Here is a 22,889-nt window from a genome sequence, read left to right as displayed (position 1 = left end):
GATGCCACAAGACCTTCTAGAGCGCAGACCCAGAACCCTCCTTATTTTTCACTTACAATTTTTCGTTAAGGGAAGTTCATACTCACGCGATCCCACTCATTTAGGCTTTATCTTTTTCCAGCCGTTGTTTTGCCGGGCTAAGGAAACGTAACTTTCAGACCATGGTTTCATATTGCTAAACTACATCAAAGTATCGGTTAAGGTATTCAGGCACCACCACTGCTTGTTCCCGACTGAAACGCAGTGCTGCCAAAACCCAGCTGGTTTCTAGGGACCATGCTGTGAACCACATCAGGTAACTGAGTTCACATACGCACAGGCGTAAAAAAGGCACGGAAGTGCGGTTTTGGTTTTGAAGCAGGAAAAGTACCCCGATCAAATTCATCAGAAAGAAACTACTATTTGCGGGCATAACTAACGAATTCCCAGAAGACAGCAAAAATCACTTACTTGCATGACTTTGCATTTCATACGAGTAGGGTCATGCCACTCCTAACTGCAGCTTTTTCAGGACTTACTCAAGTCCTCTGGCAAGATAAGGCTCTGCGATGCTGCCGCCTTCCTACTTTATTCATCTCACACAGACACTCCTTTTTTATGCCAACATCATTAAAAGAACTACAGCAGACAGACCCTGAGAATCTTGAGGAGCCCAGCCAGTAACTTCACCTAAAATTTAACAAAAGTATTTTCAAACAACACACTTCCCTTCTTTTTTGCTGGCTCTTCACTTGCCTTGCGGATCTTGTGTTAGTCCTGACCTGCCCACGGGCAATACGTTTTCTGTGCAGCAGTTACTGGAGTCAGGTAGGTTAGAGCCTTGAGCTGAGCAAAGATATCTGCTCTTCTATTTAAAAAACATATTAAAGGTAAGAGAAAATACAGCCTGTGAAAAATACATTGCTAATGGGAAAAAAAAAATAAGACAAAGAAGGAACTTAGGCATATACAAAGGGATTTAAAATTAGCTATTCACCAGTCTTTATAAGCGACAGTGAAAACACGCTGTGCTGGAAGTGGTACCACAAGAACAGAAATCCTCTTGGGCTAGACTAGGGAGTCCTAAACCTAGAAAAAGGCAAGGAATAATCACTCCTTTGTGGGTCAAACCAGAAATTTTCATTGAGTGAGGCTGAGAAAATTCCTTAGCCTCTGTAATCAAGAATACTGGGCAGGAGGATGCACCAAAGAGTACAGCGGGACCTGCAGTAGACTCTCTTTATCCAGTAATTGATATAATTACTAGGGGATCCAACAGAGTTAGATTTTTAAGTTCCACAGCAGACCAACCACTGAAGTAATTTATTCACGTTAATCACCAATTATAACTAACAATTTAGCATTCTGTGTGCTCAGCACCAAGCGCCCATGCGCAGAGTTGACAGTGTTGTTCCTCTTCGATGAACGAAATGCAGAAAAACGGGGAAAACTGTCGACATCTACCAGGATAAAATTTCTTCCAAGCTCTGCCTCAAGCTGACCCAAACCCCAGTTGCATTGTTTGGATTAGCAACCGCAGCCAACGCCACCACACAGAACATATCACGTTCTAGTTTACGCAATTTATCTGAATCTCTCTCCTGCTCCAAGAGGTTACAGTTCAACGAGGCACAAGGAACTAAGGCACGACTCGCCCCTGGCACCGGGACCGGGCTGCTCTGCCTCCCCGGCTCCCTGTTGTGCACATCTGCGCTCACCCTCAGCCAGCAGCAGCTCCCATCGAACACCGCCGTGAGCTGCCGCAACCCTAACGTAGCAGAAAACGGAGAAAATCAGGTGTTACCGCGTTCAGGCGGTCCATAAAAGGGTCTAACAAGAACCAGAGCCAGCGCAAGCACGGGGCAGGATCCTGCGACTAAAACCGAGCGATCCCATAGCAGAAGCACGTGGTTAGATCCGCCGGCTGCTGCTGGGGCATGGCAGGGCAGAGGAGCCGCTTAGGAAGGAAACGAAGTGCCCGGCATGAACGAGTGCAGAGCAAGACCGTGCAGGATCACCGCTACGCAGCCTGCACCCGAAAAACATCGCTGTACTGGAAAAGTGCTCCTCGAAGCGGTCCAAGAGCTCCCGTGCCATTTGGGAAGAGGACAAGCAATGCCATCTGTATTCAAAAAGTTGGCAAAGTTATTTAAAGAGGGAAAAGGTTTGGTCGAAGCAGAAATCTGAAAGGCCCAGGTTTCAAAGGACAGTTCCTGAACGTTCAGATTTGCAACGTGTCAGCAGATCACCTTCCCAAAGCCAGCTCCAAGCAGCGTTTAGAGCAGTTCCAGTGGTTCTGGCTACCAGCACTCTTCAGCTCTAGGTAGAGGCTTTCCATTAAGGGCTACCTCTTGAAGTCCCTTCTTTAACCTCCTACCCAACACTGGACCTTCACCTTGTGATCCTAATGAACCTTTTAGCTTGACTAAGGTAAAAAAACCCCAACCTTTAAAGGCTCACATCCTTGAATTGAAACTCAACCGGAAATCCAACACGATTACAGCTATCATTGCCCTGTAAAAATATGCACTTTATTTTGATCACCATGCTCACTGGAGTAAGTTTTATTTTGGATTTGCATTGCAAACACAGAATTTGAAAGTAATTCAAACATAAAAGCTCTGAACAATGGTTGAATTTTATTTTATTAAAAGCCCAATGCCTTATTTAACAAACCCTCACCCTATATGCTAGGCCGGATCAACTTCCCCTTGCAAAACCATGAAAGTTGCTATTACCTATGCACATGAGGGATTAAATATAAGATAAAAACTCACATTTGCCCCATTCACTGCTTGGCAGCTATAAACCCTTCCTCCTCCCGATTCCTCGATTTTCAGCTAACTTTCACAGACCGTAAATCAGAACTCTTTAGACACAAGCTGGTATTGGAATTCTTCTGCACATTCCTTGTTTCCAGCTGTACGTTCAGATTTTCCATACAATACTTCACCAAAGTGGTACCTTGCCTTGAGATAACACCGGTTTTGAGAACAGCAGGGAGGTAAGCGGCGTCTCCTGCACACCAAGAGTTAAGGCACCAGGAATCCTGTTCTTGAAGGACCCAACTGGTGACAGACAGTTTCAGCAAAGAGTAATTTTCCTAGCGCAGGCGAGGACCTCGGCACTGACCTCATGAGAGCTGGCCTCGAATTTGGCAAGCTGTGCAGAAAGCGTGTACATATTTACAGGCAAAACAAGCTGCTGATGAGGTTATTTCATGCACTCTGCTCCCCTCCACTGTCCGAGAGCATTAACAGAGCCATCAGACTGAAACACGACTGCATGGAAACAGCACCTCACTCATACTTTGCTTAAGGTCAGTGTGCCGTGGAGGGCTTGCTGTTTCACATCTGGTTGCTTTCCAAGTTTGAGTCACACACTCGGATAGTCCAGCCACCTCGCTAGGTCTAAATCAGGGCAAGCCTCAGGGTCCCTTATATGCTCATATTGCTCTGGGCAGTAACACCCACAGCCTTGCTGGAGCACCCCGTGCCTCACCACACAGACTTTCCTGTACCGGAATCCGGGCTTCTGCTGCCGCAGAAATGGGTACGTGGGGTTTGCCAGCAGCGGGTGGTTTCATTTCGACTGCTGATACAAGGACTGATGCTCAGGCTCCACAAGCCTAAGCTCAGCATATTCTAAATTCAGGCTTAAGGCTTGGACAAGAGTGACTCTGGGCAGGACACCGAATTTCATGGCTTCCTCCTGGAAGGAGGAAGGAGCTTCTTCATGTTCTCCCACGCCCCCCCCCCGCCTCTTTTGTCCCTGTTCCCCAAGTGAAGAGAACGGAGCCGATGGCTCTGAACCTGACGCTCCCTTCAAGATGAGTCATAGAACAGCGAAGCGTTAGCGGCTGGTTTCCCCAAGCCTGTATCCCTTCCCTCTAACAGGATGCTCTGAAGGCATGACTTCACAAGATGCAGGGCCAGCCAAAAAACAGGTCACGGCTGCGAGAAAAGGGAGGCCTCGCTCCGTCCCTCATCTACCTTTTGCTATTTGCAGCCCCCAGGAGCCCTCTGAACCAGCTCAGCTCTTTCACTTCAGCCGGTGGAACAGGCTCAGCGGAGGGTCCAACGATCACAGGGTGGACAGGACAACCCGGGCAGAGCGGGAGCGAACGCACCTCTCCTCACCTCGCCCCCACCCTCTTGCACCTACAAACCTCTCAAGGGGTGACGCTGCACGCTGCCGCTTGTGCTGATTTACGGACTCACCACCAAGGGGAGGCCCTCACCCTGCCTGCTCTTGAGCGGGCGTCTATTTGCCTCTTCATTGAGGTGATTTAACTTACGAGGGGCCAAAACTGCCACCAGACCCACTGTACCTAGCCACTGCAAGGTGAACACGGCTATCTCGCAGACCTTCACCCATCAGCCACGGTTTCACATGCAGTCATGCCAATCTAGCACCCTGCTGACGCCGAGGAGCTGCCCTGACCCACCTTCGCTGGCCCTAACGCTCGCCCAAGCCCACAACGCATCAGTCCACGGAAGTAAAAGCAAAACCATTTTTCTGCCAGTTGAGCTCCCTGGTATAGCTCCCTCTGGATCCCGATGAGACTCAGGGCTGCCAGGAGGGAAGAGGAGGGCGTCAGATCCCCAGCAGACAGCGTGAGGTGTCGCACAGACGAGCCGAAGACGCAACCAAGATACCGCCACGGAAGCGGGCACAGCTTCCTTCCCCTGCCCTCCTGGCTCTGGCACTTCTCTGAGCTTTTCACAAGCTCAGTTCACCAAGAACAGGACAAGTGCTACAGCTGGCACTGGGAAGCAGGCGGGGAAGGTTCAGTGTTAACCCAAGAGCTGCCTACCAAGCCAGGACAGAGGTCTATGCGTGGCAGCAGCCAAGAGAAGATGCCTAAGCAGGAGCTTCTCTAGGAACAGAGCAAATGCAGTGCTGCTTCCTCAGGGCATCTCCCGGCCTCCAGAGACTCACAAACCATCCACCCTCCAACTAACTCAATTTCAAGAGGTGGCTGCTACCTGCAAAGGTTGTCCCCCTCTTCCTACCATCCCCAGGTACGCTTTCCCATCACCTCTAGCAGTCACACGGCAGCAGGACAAGTCACTAAAACTCACCCATTCAACAGAAAAATAGCCAGGGAAAAAAACCCAACAACCTGTGGAGGACAAAAAGCTGAATCAACTCACCGAGGCCCCACCATCACTAGCAGAGACGCCAAGACGGTGGCAGGGGCAGAGGCGTGGTCTTTGGCAGCAGCTAACTCCTAGTTGAGGTGAGTGCACACCTTGGAGAGGGAGGAAATGTAGCAAATAATGTAAAAATAAACTAGTCTTCAATTAGTCATATTATTTCTGTCCCAAATATACTTCAACTTGGTTGTTTCAGTGGAGAAATCTGCTGCAGAGTTAACTAGACCTGCTGTCCCACGTCAGACTAAGGCCCAGGGGGACGAGATGCTTGGGGAAAAGCCTAAGCAAGACAACATCAACTTTCCCGAACAAACTTATACCAGCAAACAGCAGTGTTGGTACTTTTGAGGGCAGAAACTATATCCAGATGTTGTGTTTTATAAGGAAACAAACCATCCTTCTTGAACTCTTTTCAAATTCTTCTACGGTTTTGGCCTGCGCACCATCATTGTGGGGAGCGATTACACAATCTGTGAGCGACATTACGAGATATCTGCCTTTTAAACTTGCTGCCCAGCCGTTCAGCTGGGTGCCGTCTCATCCGTATATGTGAGAAGCACCGACTGATCTGAAACAATGAGGAAAATGCATTTCTCTCTGTGCGCCCTTTGGAAAAATCCAGCTCGGCAGGCTGCCCGCAATGCCGAGGAGAGGCTTTGGTGAGGGTGCAGGAACAGCGCGAGCAGCCTGGGGTACTTCCCCAGGACACTTTTGGCCTCTGCGATCAGCAAATCCGAGAGTCTCTGAACGGAAAGCGGCAACGTTACACTTGAGAAAACAGGGCGGGATTCATGGGTGAGGCAGGGCAGAAACCCGGCTGTCGCAGCGGCTGATGTCGAGGACGTGATAAACACCTAAAAGCCACCCTGCCTTTCAGACTTGCAGCCACTACACCCGGGGGGGTTTGAACCATGAACCTCAGCTGTAGGGATGAGAGAAGTTTCCGAGATGAGAAAACGATGGAAAAAAAGGGTGTCAGGGAATCACAAACAAAATTTGAAGACTTTACCTTCAAAAGAAGTCAAATTAGAAGTTTTGTATTTTAAAAAGTGCATTCTGCTTCTTTATCTCCCCCTTATGTTTATTTTCCTGCTTTCTACTGAGATGATTTCTCCTCAAACAGATAAAAAAGATCCCCTTCCTTACTGCAAGCACCTGGAGATCCATATTCCTGAACCCCTACAGCTTATTTCTTCCATCTATGATTAAAGAAAATTGAAAGAAAGGAATTAAACACAGTAAGCTGAGAATAATCAACCACTGATCACCCGAGTAAGCTTGAGGATAATTGACTGCTCTGTTTCTGTATCACAGCCTGTATTAACAAAAAAAAAAAAGCTAGAGAACAACTTAGGGGAAGACCCAGTCTTTCCCCCAATTTTCACAGACTCCATCGACTCACAGAACATTTATTTTCACCACCAGGAGTAACAGGGAGCTCAGATGCCTGACACAGTCATTCCACACAAGCAGAACCCGCTTCTGAAGCGAAGATCATCAGGATCTAAGACTGAACAATACATTTTAAGGGTTATATCCATCCAGACCATGCTTCCTTAGCCCTTGCCAAGACCTAGAAGGTTTGTCCACCTACCAATAGTCGAAAGGAGCTAAAAAAAAAAAAAAAATATCTATGTCTCAGACTGCAAAGTTGCTTTGGAATAAAGTTTCGCTCCGGGCTGAACCTCAGTGCTCTGGCTGTCTGAGCTATCGCACTGCTCTTCACACACACACAGCAAACACGCGGTAAATACAGGTAGGTTATCACCGGTGAGCAACGCAGGAGATTGCATGTTTAGCACAGGCCAAGAACACGTACCGGGCAGCTACTGGAAAGCAACCTCGGCCAGCACGCTGCTTCGTTAGATGCAAAACCACTGTACGAATCTCTCTCTCCACCTTTTCACTCTCATCTACCAGCAGCAGCTTGCTTGCCCCCCTGGTGGGCTAGGACAGCTTTGGGTCACCAGGTTCCAAACCAAAATGGTCCCGATGAGCAATAGCACCAAAGAACGGGCAGCAAACGGCCAAAGGGATGGAAGCGAGCACTCAGGAACTCTCCTGGCCAGCCTCAACACCAACACCTCCTTCCCTCTCCACTCAGGACACTTGCAAAAACCTTTGGGGCAAGGAGAAATGTAAAGACGCAGGCAACTTTCTTTATCTGTCAAGATAAGCAAAGTATATCCACCTATTTGCAAAAGCATGCTGATTTGCATGTAGATACTAACTCCACGGATACTACTCCGCATTCCCAGTGGCACAGCTTAACTCAAACACTGTCCAAACAGCGAATCCGTCTGCATTCAAACAGAGGCCCAAAGTTTTCACAGCCTCCCCAAGCCGTCTCTCACACCCACCCCAGGAGGAAGGCGACCTGCCCGTGCACTGCAGCTCCCCAGCGCACGGGGAACGGGGCGATGCCATTCGTCCCCTGCCCCTAAACGCAATTTCTCATGGCATTTCAGCGACACAAAAATGAATATGAACTCCTTAAACGCAAGGCGGTAAATCTTTGTTTGCTCTAGTAGCAGGACAAGGCGCTCGTTCAGAGGCGATGACTTGCACAGTTAAGAGCAATGCAATATCTGCAGCAAACAGACAGCGCCGGGCTGTCATCTCATTACTGCCACATCGAGTCAGATAAGCAAACAGTTCGAGTTGGTGGAGAGCAGCTACGATCAAGAGTTATGAAAAAAACATTCCCAGCGCATTTATGCTTTTATTTTAGTCCTTATCTTTCACGTTTTATCATCCTGAGCAGCAGTTCCACTCATCTTAGCTCCTCGCTCCCATCTGGAGCCAAACCTCTGTACACTCCTTTTCCACTCTCACCAATATTACCGTGTTTCTCTTCCCTCAATAGTTTCGGTAGCGAACCCCTGATTTGCGGTCGAAGCGAGGCGATACGGCAATACAGGCGACAGAGTAATCGAGTATTCGCGATAACTTATTTCTACTTAACTGTTTGGTCTGCCAGGTTAAGAACCAAACAGCAAGAAAACTTCTTCCATTTGATTTCAGGTAAACACCGTAGACCTAACTGCCTCCGAAAAACAGCTTGCCGCATTTGGCTCCGGATACTACCACCTTTTAGACAAAACTTAAAACTTCCCCGAGCAGCTAGAAAAGACGGAAAAAGGGGACTTGCACCACTGGTACAACCACAAAGCAGGCCAGTGCCGTAGAAACAGCACAGGCTGTATCGCAGCGGCGATAATGACACGGCTAAAAGCCGCAGAGCATCCCCTGCCATGGAAACAGTTACAGGAGCGTCTGGACGCTGCTTTTTTCCCCCTCAAGTACACGGGATAGCTCATTTCCCCCCGAGGTATTGCGGCGCTGGGGTAATGAGGTGCACGGGCGGGATAACCACTGGGGAAAGAGGCAGCACCTCTAATTAGGAGCGGGGAAGAGCGACTGCGAGGCCGGGAGAGTCACAGGAACCCGCTCCCATGTTGTGACACACCGGTAAAGAGCGAGGCCCAGGCCCGCGGCTGGGAAAGTCACTCCGGAGCCCGGGGGAGGCCGCGGACACGCCTGGGTCGAGGCCTCGGGGCCCGGATCCCGTCAGCGGGCATCCGCCCGCTGACGGGACCCGGGCCCCGGGGCCTCGGCCGCCTCGTCCCCTCACCGGGACTCACCGGGCTCCAGCAGATGAGCGAGTCGGTGTCGGGATCCTCCACCAGGGTCCACAGCTTGGTGAGGAAAGCGGGCACGTTACTGCCGCCGGGGCCGGCGCCCACCGCCGCCGCGCCAGCCCCCTCCATGGCGGCGGCCGCCGCCGCTGCGCCCTGAGGGCCCGGCTGCAGGCCCCGGGGCAGGCCGCGGCGTGCCGGCTCCCCCCCCGGGAAACCGCCGCCAGGTGGGGTTTGCGGCGGGCCGAGGCGGGCGGGCGGCGCGGGGCTTAGTGCCGCCGGCGGCCACCGCCGCGGGGCCGGGCCGCTGCCTGCGCACTGCAACCCCCGGGGCCCAGCATGGCCGCCGCCATCTTGGGACGCCTCCGAGACAAGCCCCCCGCGCGGGGCCGCCGCGCGCATGCGCGGGACCGCCCCCTCCCGCGCCGGGGGCACGCCCCCTCCCAGCTGCCGTCACCGCCGGGCGCGGGGCGGCGCTTTGCGCATGCGCTCCCTCAGCGACCCCCACCCCGGAGGGCATCCCTCTGTGCGCATGCGGACTTGTGCCCAGGCAGCGGCCGAGAGCCTCTATGCACGTGCTCCTACCCCGCGGAACAGCCCCCTATGCGCATGCGCATCCCGCCGACACCGCCGCCCGTCTCTATGCGCATGCGTTCCATCCCGCCGGCACCCGCCCGGTGCCTGCTTATGCGCATGCGCCTTCCGCCGGGAAGGTGAGGCGTGCGCGCTGCTGGTGCGCATGCGCACCGCGCCGAGTCACCTCTCCCCTTTGACCTCTCCCCAATTATGCCCCCCTCCCCCCCCCGCCGGGACCGCGACCCCCCCTCCCCCCACCCCTCCCCCCTCCCCCGGGAGCGGCGTGGGGGCACTGCTGGGGGGGAGGGGCCGGGGAAGGCGGAAAAGCGGCGGGGGGCGGTGCCATGACCTCTGACCCGCGCGCACGTGGTGCGCGGCGGGGCCGGCGGCGGCGCACGCGGGGCCGCGGGACGGAGCCATGGAGGAGGTCGGGGCGCGCGCTCGCGGGGGGCTGTTGCCATGGTTACGGGCGCTGCGGCCCCGCTGAGGGCGGCGGCGGCGGGGCCTGGACCGGGCCCGGCGGGGCCCTGGCAGCGCGGGGGCTCGGCCCGGGCCGGGCCGTGTGGGGCCGCCTCCGCCGCCGTCCTGACGCCTCTCCCCGTTCCCTTCCAGCCGAGTCCTGCCGGGGAGAGCGAGGAGCTGACGGAGAGCGAGGAGAGCGTCTACTCGGGGCTGGAGGACTCGGGCAGCGACAGCACCTCGGAGGAGGAGGAGGAGGAGGAGGAGGCGGAGGGCCCGGAGGAAGGCCCCGGCGGCAGCTCGTCCCCCCGGACACACGTAAGGGCCGAGCGGCCACGCGTGGGCCCTCCCGGCCCCCCGACGCGCTGTGTGGGGGGGTCACCCCTGACCGCCGGGATTCGCCATTGCAGCGGGCGGGGGGGGCGAGGCCCGGCAGCTCCCCGGGTGCTCGCAGCCTCGGGGCGGCCCGGCGGGGGCAGGCGGCGCCGGGGGTCCGGTGCCGGCCCGCCCCGGCGGGCTGCGGTGCCTCCCCAAGCCCTGAAAGGAAGGGTAGGCAGAGGCAAAGCCATACAAGCCCCAGCCACCGCTCGTGCCCGGAGGAGGAGGAACGGGTGCGAGGAAGGCCCCGTGCCCGGCCTGGGCGGCCCCGTGCCCGGCGTTGGTGCCCCTCGCTGTGGAGATAGAGCAACCTCGGAGCTGTGCACGTAAACCACAGCGAAGCGTCTGTGACGAGGATCCTTGTTCAGACCTATGAAGTATCTCGATTTTTTTTTTTTTTTTAGCTGTTTTTCTGTCGCTGCACAAGCAGGGGCTGGGCTGTGGTACCACCGGGTTGGCCTGAGGAATCTGGGCTGTACATGGAGTAGAGAGGCCCCAGAGATGCTGGGGAGGGCTCACGCCGGCCGAGCGCCCGTCTCCGGGGATCGGCAGGATCAGCGAGGAGCAGGATCAGCGTGAAGGAAACCATAGGTGTACAAAGTTAGGTGGCTCCTCTGCTCTCTGACGCGATGAGAAGCAGCGTAGAGAGCCGCAGAGCTGCTCGCTCGTTCACGGGAAAACAACTTCTGTGCCAGTTTGCGTCTCTAGAGTCGGGATGAGTAGTGATGCTTCTCTTGTAGGTAGTAGATTTCAAGAAAATTGTTATAAAGACAATAGTCTCGCTTCTGTTTCGGAAGGTGCAGGCGCAAAGGTTGGTGGAAAAAAATCACGCTCAAATTTGTCTTGAGATATGAACGTGCGGATCCCTGGGACTTCGGGCACGGCAGCCTCCTTCACCCTGGGTCACGTCCTAGGCTTGTGAACAGAAACTGCCTCGTTATTATCCTGGCTGTCTGGATCCGGGTATTTATTTATTCGTTTGGACAGTGGGTAGAAGCTTTAACAAGGTCTGGAGAAGAAATTTAGTAGAAAGTTCCTCTAGCGACCTGCTTAGGAACCTCACAGCGGTGCCTCGGGCTGCGGTGTTGCTGTTCAGCAGCCGTCCTCCTTGGATTGTCTCCGTCGACGGCCGCTTGTTCCCACCCTGACGCTGCTTTCGTCCTCGTGCTTCAACAACTGCTTAGGAATCCACGGCGTGGGCCAGGCCCGGCGGCTGATCCAGCCCAGGAATCGCTCTGCGGAAGCGAGGCCTTGCTTTGTTCCGCTTTGCTTTTCGGAACAATCAGTCCCCGCCACCACACAGGCGTTTTGGCTGGTAGCGGGCGTTGTTTTCCTTTGGTGTTGGCTCTCGGCTCTGTTTTGCCACGCGGCCGTGTAGACGGTAGGACGCTTGCTTAAGCCGGGACTGACTGTCGGTGCATCCGTCTGTCTGTCTGAGAGCTGGGGCTGGGTCTGTGCCCCCCCCACCCGATTCCTCAGCCTTTTGCTCAGTGTCCAAGTGCGTGCAGTGCTGTCGGGCTGTGAGAAAGTACCTGCAGATACTGGGATCCATCGCTGTCTCGTTGCAACCCAGGCCGAGCTGGACACGATGCTCTGTTCTGCGCTGGAATGTTGCGCGCTTTGTGCGGGTAGCACGGCCTAAAAAAGAGCTACAGCGGGAACAGCAGAAGCCGAGGAGGTCGGGGGCGTTAATCCTGAACCCTGTTTCCATCGCTGTGCCATACGTCCCTGTTCTGGCCTCGCTGCCGCTTTGGGCAGGGACAGCCTGTTGGTTTTGTGGCGACGTCTCGGTGAAGTCAGATTCCCAATTTCCTTTCGTCCTGGTCCTTCACTGTGCAAAGGCAACGACGTCCTAGCCGAAGGACAGGAGCCGGCGCTGTTCCTGCCACGCAGGAGCCCGGCGTGCTGCTGGGCTGCGTGTGAAGGGAGTTACCTGACGCAGACTGCAGCCACCCTGAGCAGGGAGCGTTAGAGACGGAGCGGAGACTTGACTGGGTTTCCTCTTGTGGGGGAAGGCTCCTGAAGGGGTTTCGCAAAGGGAAAAGACATCGGACACGTCGACTTGGCCGGGAATACGTTTACCTGTTGTTTCTGTTGGGAACAGAGGAACGCTCCTTGCAAAGGCATCACCTTCCCAGTGGGGAGCTTAACAGGAGTTTGGGCTGTTCAGACCCTTTTCTTCTCTGGGGTCCTGCAGGGAAATAATTCTACTGTCTGTGCCTCTGTCCTTTTTGATCTGCAGCACCCTACACGCTTTCTGATGGAACTGTGAACCGCGTGCAGTGAACTACAGCCTGCTGCAGCTAGGTTTTCTTCTCTTCCTTCTTTACAGGGCCTTTGCGTAACGCCATAAGTAAATGGGTTGAAAATGCTACATTATAGTGTTAGAAGCTTCAGGAGCTCAGGCAGCTTTCGGAGCGACTCAACAATTTCGTGAGCTGCGTGCAGTTTAGAATTTTACATTCTAACTTGGGTAATTTGGGGAGAGCAGGGGTAAATTATGAAGTAAGAAAGTTGCAGGAGCATCTCGGGTCTTTCCTTGGCTCTACGCAGCATCCCGCTTTTGCTCTTAGCTTTGGAACGGTGCTCGCTGCTTCGTGGGTGGGAAACTTTGGCGAAGAAAATGGAGCTACACGCAGGGCCTGAGGAAGGAGTGCTCGTAGGACAGCTCTGAGCGGGGCCCGTCATCGGGGCGCTCGGTGTCCTCCTCTGCCGGGGAGAACTGCCGGGTCGCCAGCGCGGGTGGCAGGCACGCAGTACGCTGGTGCTGTTCATCTAATACTGCCGTATTTAAAAATGGGCTTACGGCCTTGGGGCAAGAATGAAGAGAACTAGCTTCTGCTTAGGCACCGTTTCACTCGCTGGCATTGGAGAGCTGTCTGTTTGCCTTGGATAGATCTGTTTAAGTTTGAATGAGATTTTGCAAATTCTGGTCTCGTGATTGCAGACTCTTAAAGCCTTTGATTTCTGTTCGTCGGCTCTACAGTAGGCAAATCCGCTTAATTTACTAGGAGTTACTTATGAAAACATTGTTAAAAGGCAAGCTAGAATTTTACTTGGATGGGTTGTGATGGCAAAACCTGCTGGGGGATTAGTTTTTGTTACAAGATAGGAGGGTTGACTGGGCATCTGCGGCTGCAGCGAAGGGCTTGTCAAGCGTCGGAGCTGCTGTTAGCGCGACGGGTAAGGAACCGAGACTCACCGCGAGTTGTAAGTTGCCACGGCTTCCTCTGCAGTGGGGCAGTGGGAGGATCTGCCCACGAGACCTTGCTCTCGCTTGAGCCGGTATTTGTGATATTGGCTTGTGCCGGCTCTTCGGGTCGTGGCCTTGACCCCCTGCCTGTGTGTACGCTGCCTCCCCGCTGCCCCAAGCACCCACGTTTGTTTTGTTAATTTTGTGTCGTTGACTGTGCTCTGTAGGAGTGGTTTGGCCAAAGTCACGTGCAAACCCTAAACGGTCTGCAGGTGCCACCAAACAAGTTTTTATCCTGGCAGAGCAGAATTGTCAGGCTCTTAGTTACAGGAACGCAAAAAAGCAAAGCACTCCGAAAAGGAACGCAGACTCTGAGTGTCCTTGACGTTAATCCGTGGCTTTGGCTGCTCGCTGGGATCTCCTCCAAGCCACGCTCCCTGTAAGGGAACAGAGGACGCTGCTGCCCAGGGCTGTGCCCCTGAAATGCTCCGAGGAGACCTTGTGGGGATTTAACCCTGGTGAGAGAGGAAATGGTTTAACTTCCACCTCTGTTAGCAGCTGTTTCGGAAGGGGGCCTGTCCCTGCTCCTTTGGGGGGATTTTAATGCTTGCCCGAAAGTTTGTAGTCCTTAGGTGTCTTTGTTTGGTAGGTTGGTGTGGTGACTTTGGCCCTTCTGGGAGCGCTGCTGAATGACGATTTGTAGCCTGCCTGTGAACAGGTACCTCTGGAGGCCAGTCTCTTCTGACTTTGTTCAGCTCGTTCTCGGAAATTTAATCGATTTTTAGCCCTAAGCTTAAAACATGTTGCAAATTATACAGCGTTCATTTCCAGTACAGCGTAGGGCAGTCGGGGACGTGACGTGTAAGTGCCAAAAGCAGCCGTCTGCCGTAACACAGAGCTGTCGTTATTACGTGTGGCGGTGACAGCCCCCAGTTCTTCCGGCTCCTTGCAGTCAGGTAATAAAGTGCAAATACAGAGCGCGGACCCTCCCTGGCAGCTTCTCTGAAGCTGTGTTTTCACAGCAGGCTAACGAACTTTGCAGTCAGCAGCTTCTCCGAGGGCTGCCGGAGCGGGGATATTTCCCTTCTCCAGCCTTGTCCTCTCCCTTCTGGTTCTGCTGCGTCTCAGAAGATGCTTCCTTGAGCCAGGTCACCTCGTCGGTGTGACCGAGAGCTGTCTCTCCTCCTGCTGAGGTAGTTTCCCTTCCACGAGGCGAGCAGGTTGAATCGGCTTCCTGCGGAGTGTGACAGGAGCCGAGCCGGCGCACAGGGAGCAGCGAGAGGAGGGTGGGAGGGTAAAGGCCACCTTTCAGCAGCAGTGGTGCTAGATCAGCTTCCCCCCCTTAGAGACCCAGGCCTGATTTTTACAGTCTTGCGCGTTTTGCTGAGCCTGCTCATTCTAGCCCGGACAACTGTCTTGCTGTCCCTGTTTTTCAAAACTGAAGACCTCATTCTGTCTCGTGGAAATTTGCTTTGAACCTGCCTTTAGACCTGCCAGCTGATGCCAGTTTGCTCCAACATCACTTGTGCCTTGCTGGCAGTGTGGACACCTGAGCTGGTGCTGGAGAAGCCTCCTGCTCCTCCCCGTCGGACTTTCGGCCTTGATGTCAAAGACAACTTTGTTCTCTGGGAACGGCCTGTCACTGCGCACACCACTCGAGCCAAGCTCTGGAGCGTGTTTGGAGGGGTTTGTGCGTGCCCTGGGTCTCTTGCTTTCAGCGTATTCTGGCTGTCCAGCAAGTTCATTGAGGTTGGGGAGGATTCCCGAGCCGCTTCTGCCAGAGGCTTCTGGGCTACTCGCAGGAGAGCTACATGCATCAGCTGAATGCGTACAGCACTCGGGAATCGACAGGAGGGTCTCCTGCTCTGCCAGAGAAACATGGAGAGCATCAGGGAGCTCGTGGGGAAGGGTGGCGTGTGGACAGAGAAGGGAAGGGAAGCTTGCAGATGTTCTGTGATTACTCTGAGGTTTCCTGCTGAGAGACCAGACAGCAAGGAGCCTTGCTTGCTCAGGTTGCCAGAGCTTTTCTGTAGACTCAGCATCGTGGTCCTCGCGGAGAGGCCTGTCTGGGGCTCCAGGAAGAGCTGGGAGCTCTGACCCACGGACAGAGAGGACGCTGCTGATGTCACACCTCACAGCGAGGGGCTGTGGCACTGTTCTGCCGACTGACTCCTTTAATCGTGGTCTCTCGCTGCTTCCATAAAACCTGTGATGTTCTCTTGGTGAAAGCCGGTGATTTGGAGGGTGCCGAAGCCAAGCCGATACTCTTCGGCTGGTCTGGTCTTAGTCTTTCCTGCTCCATCCGTGGCAGCAGTGGGTCTGGCAAGGGAGAAACCCTTTAGATACAGGGGGCTGTTCTTGCTCTCTGAACGTTTCGGTGTTTGAAACACTCTTGCCGGAGGGTTGTGTTTTTGTCTTGTGGGGCTCGCGACTGTTGTGTTTGACCAGCCTAGAGAAGTGATGGGAGGACTGGCGGCTCCTGAGATGATGAAGCACAAAGCAGTTTAGGATGTGTCAGTCTCTGTGCAGAGCTCAAGCATAGGTGGTGGTGGGATGATGAGGTGCCTCTCCAGAGCTCTGCTCCTTCTCACAGTCCTGGTGGCTATGTGCAGCTCTCTCCAAGAAGATGCTTTTAGGAAGCTGGAATGTAAGAAGTCTCGTCTTTGGGGCTTAAAAAACCCCACAGAGGAGTAAAGGCAGCCTCTCTTGAGGACAGAAGAGAGAGAGGTACTGAACTGTGAGCCAGCGCTGGCGCCTCAGCCCGTGGAGAAGTGTTAATCCGGTCTGAGCAACAAGGTGCTGAACTGAGTTGTGCTGTCCCAGCTCCCTTCGGGATCGCGGAGCGAGAAAGGCCACTGCTTCCACCACCTGCCTGTCAGCAGATTGCAAAGCCCCGTTCTTAGTGCCTCTCTAGCTCGCAGGGCTGTGTAAATATTAGGCTGTCCTTGTCGGATTAGATTTCCTCTTAATGACTTCCAGCGTTCTGACAAGCTGTGCTTTCTTCCTTGGCAGCCCCGGTGCTGAGCTGAGCTGTCCGACTGCTCTCCGAGCCCCTGGGGAAAAGCCCGGTGGCCTGCAGTTGAAGGCCAGGCTGAAATGTTTATTTTCTGCTTTTATAATCCAGGAAGCCCCTTCAGCGTGGCTCTGTCAGAGTCCCTGTTGTGGCACCGAGCGCCTGAAGCAAATCTGTCCTGTGCTGGGCATCGGGAGGCACTGCCGGCACTGCCGGTGCGGCGAGGCAGCGAGAGCCGCTTAACTCTTCCCTTCCTGCAGGGATTGCATCCGGAGGCCTTGTCTTGCTCTCGTCCGTTCAGATGCGCAGCTCGGAGCATCCTCGCGGGGCTCTGGGCTGCGGTACCCTATCCAGCTCCGCTCTGCTTCTCCACCAGCACCTGTCAGTGAGCCTGTGCTCATTTTCCTTCTTCTCGGTGGTTCCACGCTGCCTTCAGCTCAGCACCGCGCTGCCTTCAGCGCAGCACCGCGCAGCCACAGCAGCAGGACCCCAGCTGTTTGGGGTTGATATATTCGCATCAGCAGGAGCGCGTGCAGGGGCTGGACAGAGGAGCTCCTTGGTTCAGTTCTTCTCTCTAGCCCTGTATTGCTTTTTCTCCTCTCCTCTGCATTAATTTGTACTCGTGTTTGCCACACCGGTCTTAAATAGGAAAGCAGCTGACAAATTCTTTTGTGGTGGCCTGATTTCTGCCTGTTGTCCCCTGGGAGATGTTCCTAGCAGTCATGGAAGGAAGGAAGCCACTGTTTGTGCTAACAGCAGCTCGTGGCATCAGTGGAAGTGCCGCTTCTTGGCGCTCGGTGCCCAGCATGCCCGTGGTGCCTTGCTAAGTCACCGCACCAAGCGAGCGGTAGGATCTCGGTGTCCCCAGCCTGCTGCGCCGATCCCTGCCCCAGCCCGGTGTCGGTGTGACCGGGGTGCGGAGGGCTGTGCTCAGCTGTGAGCCTAGGTCGGCGCAGGGCTCCGTGCTCCGGGGGGTGACAAGCCGGCTTTCACGCACGCAGTGCTATGGCCTCTGGACGACAACTCTGCGAAGGAAAGCTGAAGCAATAAACAGCAAACCTGCTGAGTTTGCCTGGCAGTCTGGCAAGCTGTCTCTGTCTTGAGATGTTCTTGAGTCTGGTATGTCTGCGAGACTCTTCCCACGTCAGGCTTCGTCTTTTTGTGCCGTTAGCAGTTCTGTCAGCCCCATGAAATGGAACAAATTGATGTTTGCTCACAGGGTGAAAAATTTCAGGCTTGTTACTTGCACTGACAGTCTTAGCATGAGTTACCTCCCCCCATCCTCAGGACTTCAACTCTCGCAGGAGTACAGCTTGCAGAGATACAACAGTCTGGCTTGATCAACACGTCGGTACTATAAACCAGTGGCTTCTGTAGAGCCAGGTGACAGGAGAAGGTTAGTAGTAGCTGACTTCTTCAAAGCACTGCATGTGATGTGGCTTCCGAGGTCCTGTCTCCTGGTTTTAGAGCGGTTAGTGGAAGAAGACTTGGCCTGGTGGAAACGAGACAACATCCACTCTGCCAGAGGCATCAAGGTGTGGAAAGATCGCTTTGTCTCTGACTGCGACGGGGACCTGCTATCAGGGTTGGCCCGACGTCGCTCGGTTTGTCCTACAGGGAGGATCCACGCGAGTTCCTCCTGGGCTCCCGGCAGCAGGCATCTTCCAGAGGCTGCTGTTCAGATAGCTGCTTGCGCAGACTTGGTTGCACAGTCCTGCTTCCCCGAGGCTGGCCAAGCAAGGTGCTTTGTCCTGGCCCTGGTAGAAGCCACTTTACTGCTCCTGTTTGGAAGGCCTTGATTTGGATCTTCTTGCATCTAAGCTCAAACTTGAGGTGTGCACCTACGGTCACTTAGCAGTGGGCTGCAGTTGCTTGAGATGCTGTCTTGCATCTTGTCGCTTGCAAGAGGTTGCCTGAGAATGGAAACCTCTTAAAATGCAACAGCTGATAATGAGGTAAACGTGTGTTTTAAGCCCTTTAAACTGCCACTAGGCTCAGCTGGGCTGACGGGCTTCTCAGGACCTGAGACCCTACTCATCAGAAGGAATTATGCGGCTTCATCTTAGCTTTCTTCGCAAGCCTAGCACGTTGCTTGTCCCTAAATCAGCAGCAGTTGGTGCAGAGGCACTGGAACAGCTGGAGTTGCTGCTGGTTGGTGTTTATGTGTGTTGAGGGGAGGTGGAGGAGGACAGGTCATGGAGAACAGCCCACACGAGTACGCTGTAGCTCGCGGGGCTGTGAATTCCTGTTTGTAGCCCTGTTGCAAGCTGGCTCACTGCTGCTCCTTTAGGTATCGTCTTTCCATGCGTAAAACTGAGGATTTAGTTGCTTTGCCTCTCAGGGTGACTGACAATATTAGGCCCAAGACCCATCTCGCTTTAGCAAAGAGGTGGGGTGTGTGTGTGTTGGTTGCTTGCTCTTCCCTACCTTAACCGTACGATCTTAGCAAGGCCCGGGCTTGGCACTGACGAGCAAGATTCTCTCGCTACTTGTGTGCACATCCCGGCATCTGGTAAAGCTGAGAAACCGTGCAGCCCCTCTCCTGAACACGAGGGACAGCCGCTTTGTCCCACACAAGCGTGTGCTGTTGCCGCAGCTCCCAAACCCACCTGCTCTAGGGTCTGTTATCTGTTCGCTCCAGCCCTGACTGGCACGTCTGGTCTTGCTGCTGCCCGTCCTCCCCATCACCTCTTCAGCTCCCCGTAACCCAAGTCTGTCTCTGCAGCAGCAGCACCCAGCTCGGGCACCCCCTTCCTCCAGCCTTCCTGCCTCCGCAGCTGCACCGAGGAGGTTCTGCTCCGCCGTAGCTGGGGATCGCTGGGACAGCAGGGACCTTTCTCCCTTCCTGCTGGAACACTGCGAGCCAGGAGTTTCTGATCTTTTCTCCACAACCAAGGAGGAACTGTGTGGGAGCGCTTTGAGAGCTTTACGGTGGGAGGCAAGCAGGTTTTGCTGAGGGGAAGGGGAGCCAAAGGAGCTACTGATGTTTGAATCCAGCTTCCAGTAGCTCTTGGTTCGGCGAGGAAGAGGAGGATCTAACTGGGCTGTTAACATGCTCTGATGCTTATTTTACTGACTAGCAAATGCAGTGGGGGACGCTTCCCTTACCGATTCAGCTAGGCCAGGCAGCTGCTAAACAGTCTGCCTAGCTGGTCTTTCCGAGGCTGTCTAGGATGGATGCCGTCGCAGCGATAGCTTAAGGAAATAAGCAGGGCTGGTATCTTTATTACGCCAGTTTATCTAGCTGGAGGATGTGGAAGAGCTTTGGGATAGACAAGCCTTCTTCAGTCCTGCTTCTCTTTCACACCTGAGGGGCTTGTGTTCCCAAAAGCATATTTCCTTTCTCTAATTTATAACTAAAAATATTGCCTCTGCTTAGCACCTTTGCTGGCATAAGACTCTCTCTGCAGTCAGGTATGTGATGAGCTTTTTGAAGCATAACTGGGGAGAGCCGGCTCTGCCTGTGCTGGAGAGCTGTTACCTCGTCCCGGGCAAGACACGGAGAGGCTCACGCAGCTCAGCAGTGCGGCACTTGTGTCTGACCGCGGGTGGTTTGCCTGCCATCCCACACGCCTTTTTAATGGTGTAAAGTGGAGCGCTCCGAGGCCGTGGCTCTCCTCCAAGGCTGCTGGTGGTATTCTCCCTCTCCTTTTTGCCTGTCTGGTTTGTGTCTTAGTTTACATCAGTCCTTTTTTCTAGCTCCCCTGAACTCTTCTGTTGAATTTACCTGTTGGGGTTTGGGATGGAGGAACCCCAGCTGATCCGCACGTGGGGAGCAGGGGGTGGATTTGGGAGGGAGGAGGTTACAGGTCTTGCTGGTGCGGAAGGCTTCAATCTTTCTTCCCTTATCCCCCTTGTTACAGCTAAACCTGTTCTCAAGTCCTGCCTGTGCTGTTGAAACCCACCAGCTGCCCCAGGTCTCCCCTTCAGCGACCAAAACTGCCAGAAACGGGGTTCGGTGACGGCTGTTGGTGACGCTCAGCACTGCCCGACCCCCCTCTGAGCCGAGGTCTGGGGGTGCCGACTCCGGGATCCCCACTAGCCATGGATGCCTGGCGGGGGCCAGGCAGTCCTTGTCCCCGAGCCCTGGCAGCGGCTGTGGTGGGGGTGCCGGCAGGGCAGTTTTGGGGGGTTTTGCAGGGTTTTGCAGCGTGTCCGGCATTGGTTGCCGCCCTCTGGTGGAACGAGCCTTTCTGCATGGGGCTGCCCGGCGGCCGAGCAAAGCTTCGGCTTTATTCCTGCGTCCGAACGCAGCCCCTGCGAAGCTACGGGGACCAGCCTGTCCCTGCCTGCCCGGCTGGCTGGGACCCAGGCAGACCGATACCCAACGGCGGGGAAAAAGCCTTTGCGTGCGTCAAGGGAAACGTGTCTGGAAGGTGCAGAGAGGCGTTTCCGATAAGCCTGCGAGAGGAGTGAACGGTGACTACTCGCCCCTGCGACCAGGTCTGCTGCCCGCTCTGCTCCTGGTACCTTTTGCTTATCCTGAAGCCCCCTTAGAGCCCCGTTCAGGCAGACTTTTTTTCTGGTAAAATGGTTTTAGTTGTCAGTGTGTGTTCACTGTTTCCCAGGTGGGCTTTAGTCAAGTATTATAGGGTGCTGGGGGTGTGATTGATGTCCTAGCCGAGGTCTTTCTTGTTTTCCTGGCAGCGCTTTCGCGAAGGGTTCGAACCTGCTGATAGACGTGCCTAATCCCTGGATGCTGGAGTCTGGTTTGCAGACGTGCCAGCCAGGGGGAATCTCCTGCAAGAATCCTGGGCAAGATCCTGGCTTGTGCCAGCTCTCAGAGTAAACTCGGGACCTGGGGAGCCCGTGGGCCTCTGTTTTTTCTCCTTCACTGCATGGAGTGAGAGGCTGAGCATCACTGGGGTAAGAGCAGGAGGGCTGGAGCGACCGTGTGCCGCCTCCTGGCACGGCCTTTGCCTTCAAGGACACTGGCAGCTTGCAGCACCAGCAACCCAGATCTGCGCCGCAGGATCCTTCTCCGGTCTCGTCGTGGCAGCGGAGAGAGGAGGGAAATGAGGGAAAGATGGAAACTCAAGTCCAAAGCCATTGTAGCGCCAAAAGCCTGGAAAAAAACTTATCTCCAATCTCCCTTTTTCAAAATTTTTTAATAAAGCCTTTTGTTTTTGCAGTAATCTCATCCTCTTGCCGGCCCAGTATTTTCCAGGCTCTCTCCCACCCCTCTCCCTGCGGCTCGGGGGAGCTGCGCTGGTGTGTACGTACAGCAGAAGGTGATCACACACTGTGCGGATTTTACTGCTCCCGCGAGGGACGTTTTCTGGGGCTGTTTTTCCGATTATTTCACTGAATCCTCCCGTAAACCCGATCTAGCCAGGGTCCCCATTCTCCCCCTACCCCCACTCCGAGTGGTGCGCGGGGGGAGAGAGAATCTCTTTTCCAGGGAAGGATCTGTAGCTTATTCGGCACCCACACAGCAGGTCAGCGAGTGGGCGAAGTCTGATGTTCGGTGCTGTCTGATTACCCCTGTCTGAGGAGGGAATTAATTCCTACCCGAGGCATGCCCCGTGGGTTGTCTCTCCGACAGGAACAGAACGTATGGTCCCGTTGCAGGAACCTGCCCGCTGCAGGTTCTGGCGTGGAAGAGAATTTGGGATAACCCAAGCAATAGAGGCTGCGTTCAGCTCCCTGTGAGGGAGGCTGGTCCCACCACTCCTGATGGGTAACCTCGGTTGGACGCATCTGGCACGGTGTGTAACCCCTGTGATGGTGGGAGTCTCTTCATCACGGTGACGTTGCCACCTTGGGGGCTGTCACAGGGTGTCTGGTTCTCTACCCAGGTTCTCTCCTGGGTTCTCTACCCAGGTCTCTTCCAAAGGCATTTGGGGTTCAGAGCAGCTCCAAATGTGCCCATCGCTTTGAAACCCACCAGTAGCTTCAGATTACGCAGGTGAGATGGCGGGGTGCTTCACCCACTCTCAAACGCTTTGTCCGGCAGCTCAAGAGTCCTGAGTGCAGACGTGGTGGAGCCCGTCGGTAGGTAGGACCTTTGCTGAAGTCTGGTGCTGGGAAGAGCCTGCTCTTGTGATAGCGTCGTGGTAGGCACCAGAAACCCCCGTGCACTTGTCCTGCCAGATAGAATGGTGCTGCTGGGTCTGGCCTTGCTTGAGAGAGCAGGCTCTAGGATCTGTTGGATCTAGGCTGTAGGCTCTGTTGGATCCCCAACAGATCCTAGATCCAGATCTTCAGCCAGGAGAAGGGACAAAGGAGGATCCCTTTGCTGTCTGCAGCTGCGTGAGGGAGCGCGGAGGAGATGGAGCCAGGCTCTCGTGATGCCTAGGGATGGGATGAAAAGCCCATCCCAAGGAAAATCCTGGGTGAACTTAAGGCATATTCTTGCCCACGGGAGTTGTGCAGCCCTGGAACAGGACCCAGAGAGGTGCGGAGATCTCCATCCTTGGAAATACTCAAAACTCGGCCAGACAAGGTCCCGAGCATCCCGCTCTAACTTTGAAGCTGGCTCTGCTTTTGAGCTG

At 54.6% G+C, this 22,889-nt stretch overlaps 2 protein-coding genes across 6 annotated transcripts in view; one reads left to right on the top strand and one right to left on the bottom strand.

Moving 5' to 3' along the window:
* HSF1 (heat shock transcription factor 1) overlaps positions 1 to 9,164 on the bottom strand; it is a 73,608-nt gene extending 64,444 nt beyond the window's left edge. Inside the window, exon 1 of one of the 4 annotated variants that reach the window (XM_075490362.1) lies at positions 8,783 to 9,164. In XM_075490362.1, the coding sequence (XP_075346477.1) occupies positions 8,783 to 8,908 (126 nt within the window). In that variant the 5' untranslated portion in view covers positions 8,909 to 9,164. The remainder of the gene's footprint in view (positions 1 to 8,782) is intronic. The other 3 variants (XM_075490361.1, XM_075490364.1, XM_075490363.1) reach the window with 3 other exon arrangements.
* BOP1 (BOP1 ribosomal biogenesis factor) overlaps positions 8,744 to 22,889 on the top strand; it is a 69,657-nt gene continuing 55,511 nt past the window's right edge. The window contains exons 1-2 of one of the 2 annotated variants that reach the window (XM_075490359.1): positions 8,744 to 8,840; positions 9,965 to 10,129. In XM_075490359.1, the coding sequence (XP_075346474.1) occupies positions 8,796 to 8,840; positions 9,965 to 10,129 (210 nt within the window). In that variant the 5' untranslated portion in view covers positions 8,744 to 8,795. Of the gene's footprint in view, positions 8,841 to 9,597; positions 9,780 to 9,964; positions 10,130 to 22,889 lie in introns of those variants that run through there. The other variant, XM_075490360.1, reaches the window with a different exon arrangement.

Source organism: Mycteria americana, unplaced genomic scaffold (assembly GCF_035582795.1).
Source record: "Mycteria americana isolate JAX WOST 10 ecotype Jacksonville Zoo and Gardens unplaced genomic scaffold, USCA_MyAme_1.0 Scaffold_53, whole genome shotgun sequence".
NCBI classification, from domain to species: domain Eukaryota; kingdom Metazoa; phylum Chordata; class Aves; order Ciconiiformes; family Ciconiidae; genus Mycteria; species Mycteria americana.
This window is presented reverse-complemented; position numbering and strand designations above follow the sequence as displayed.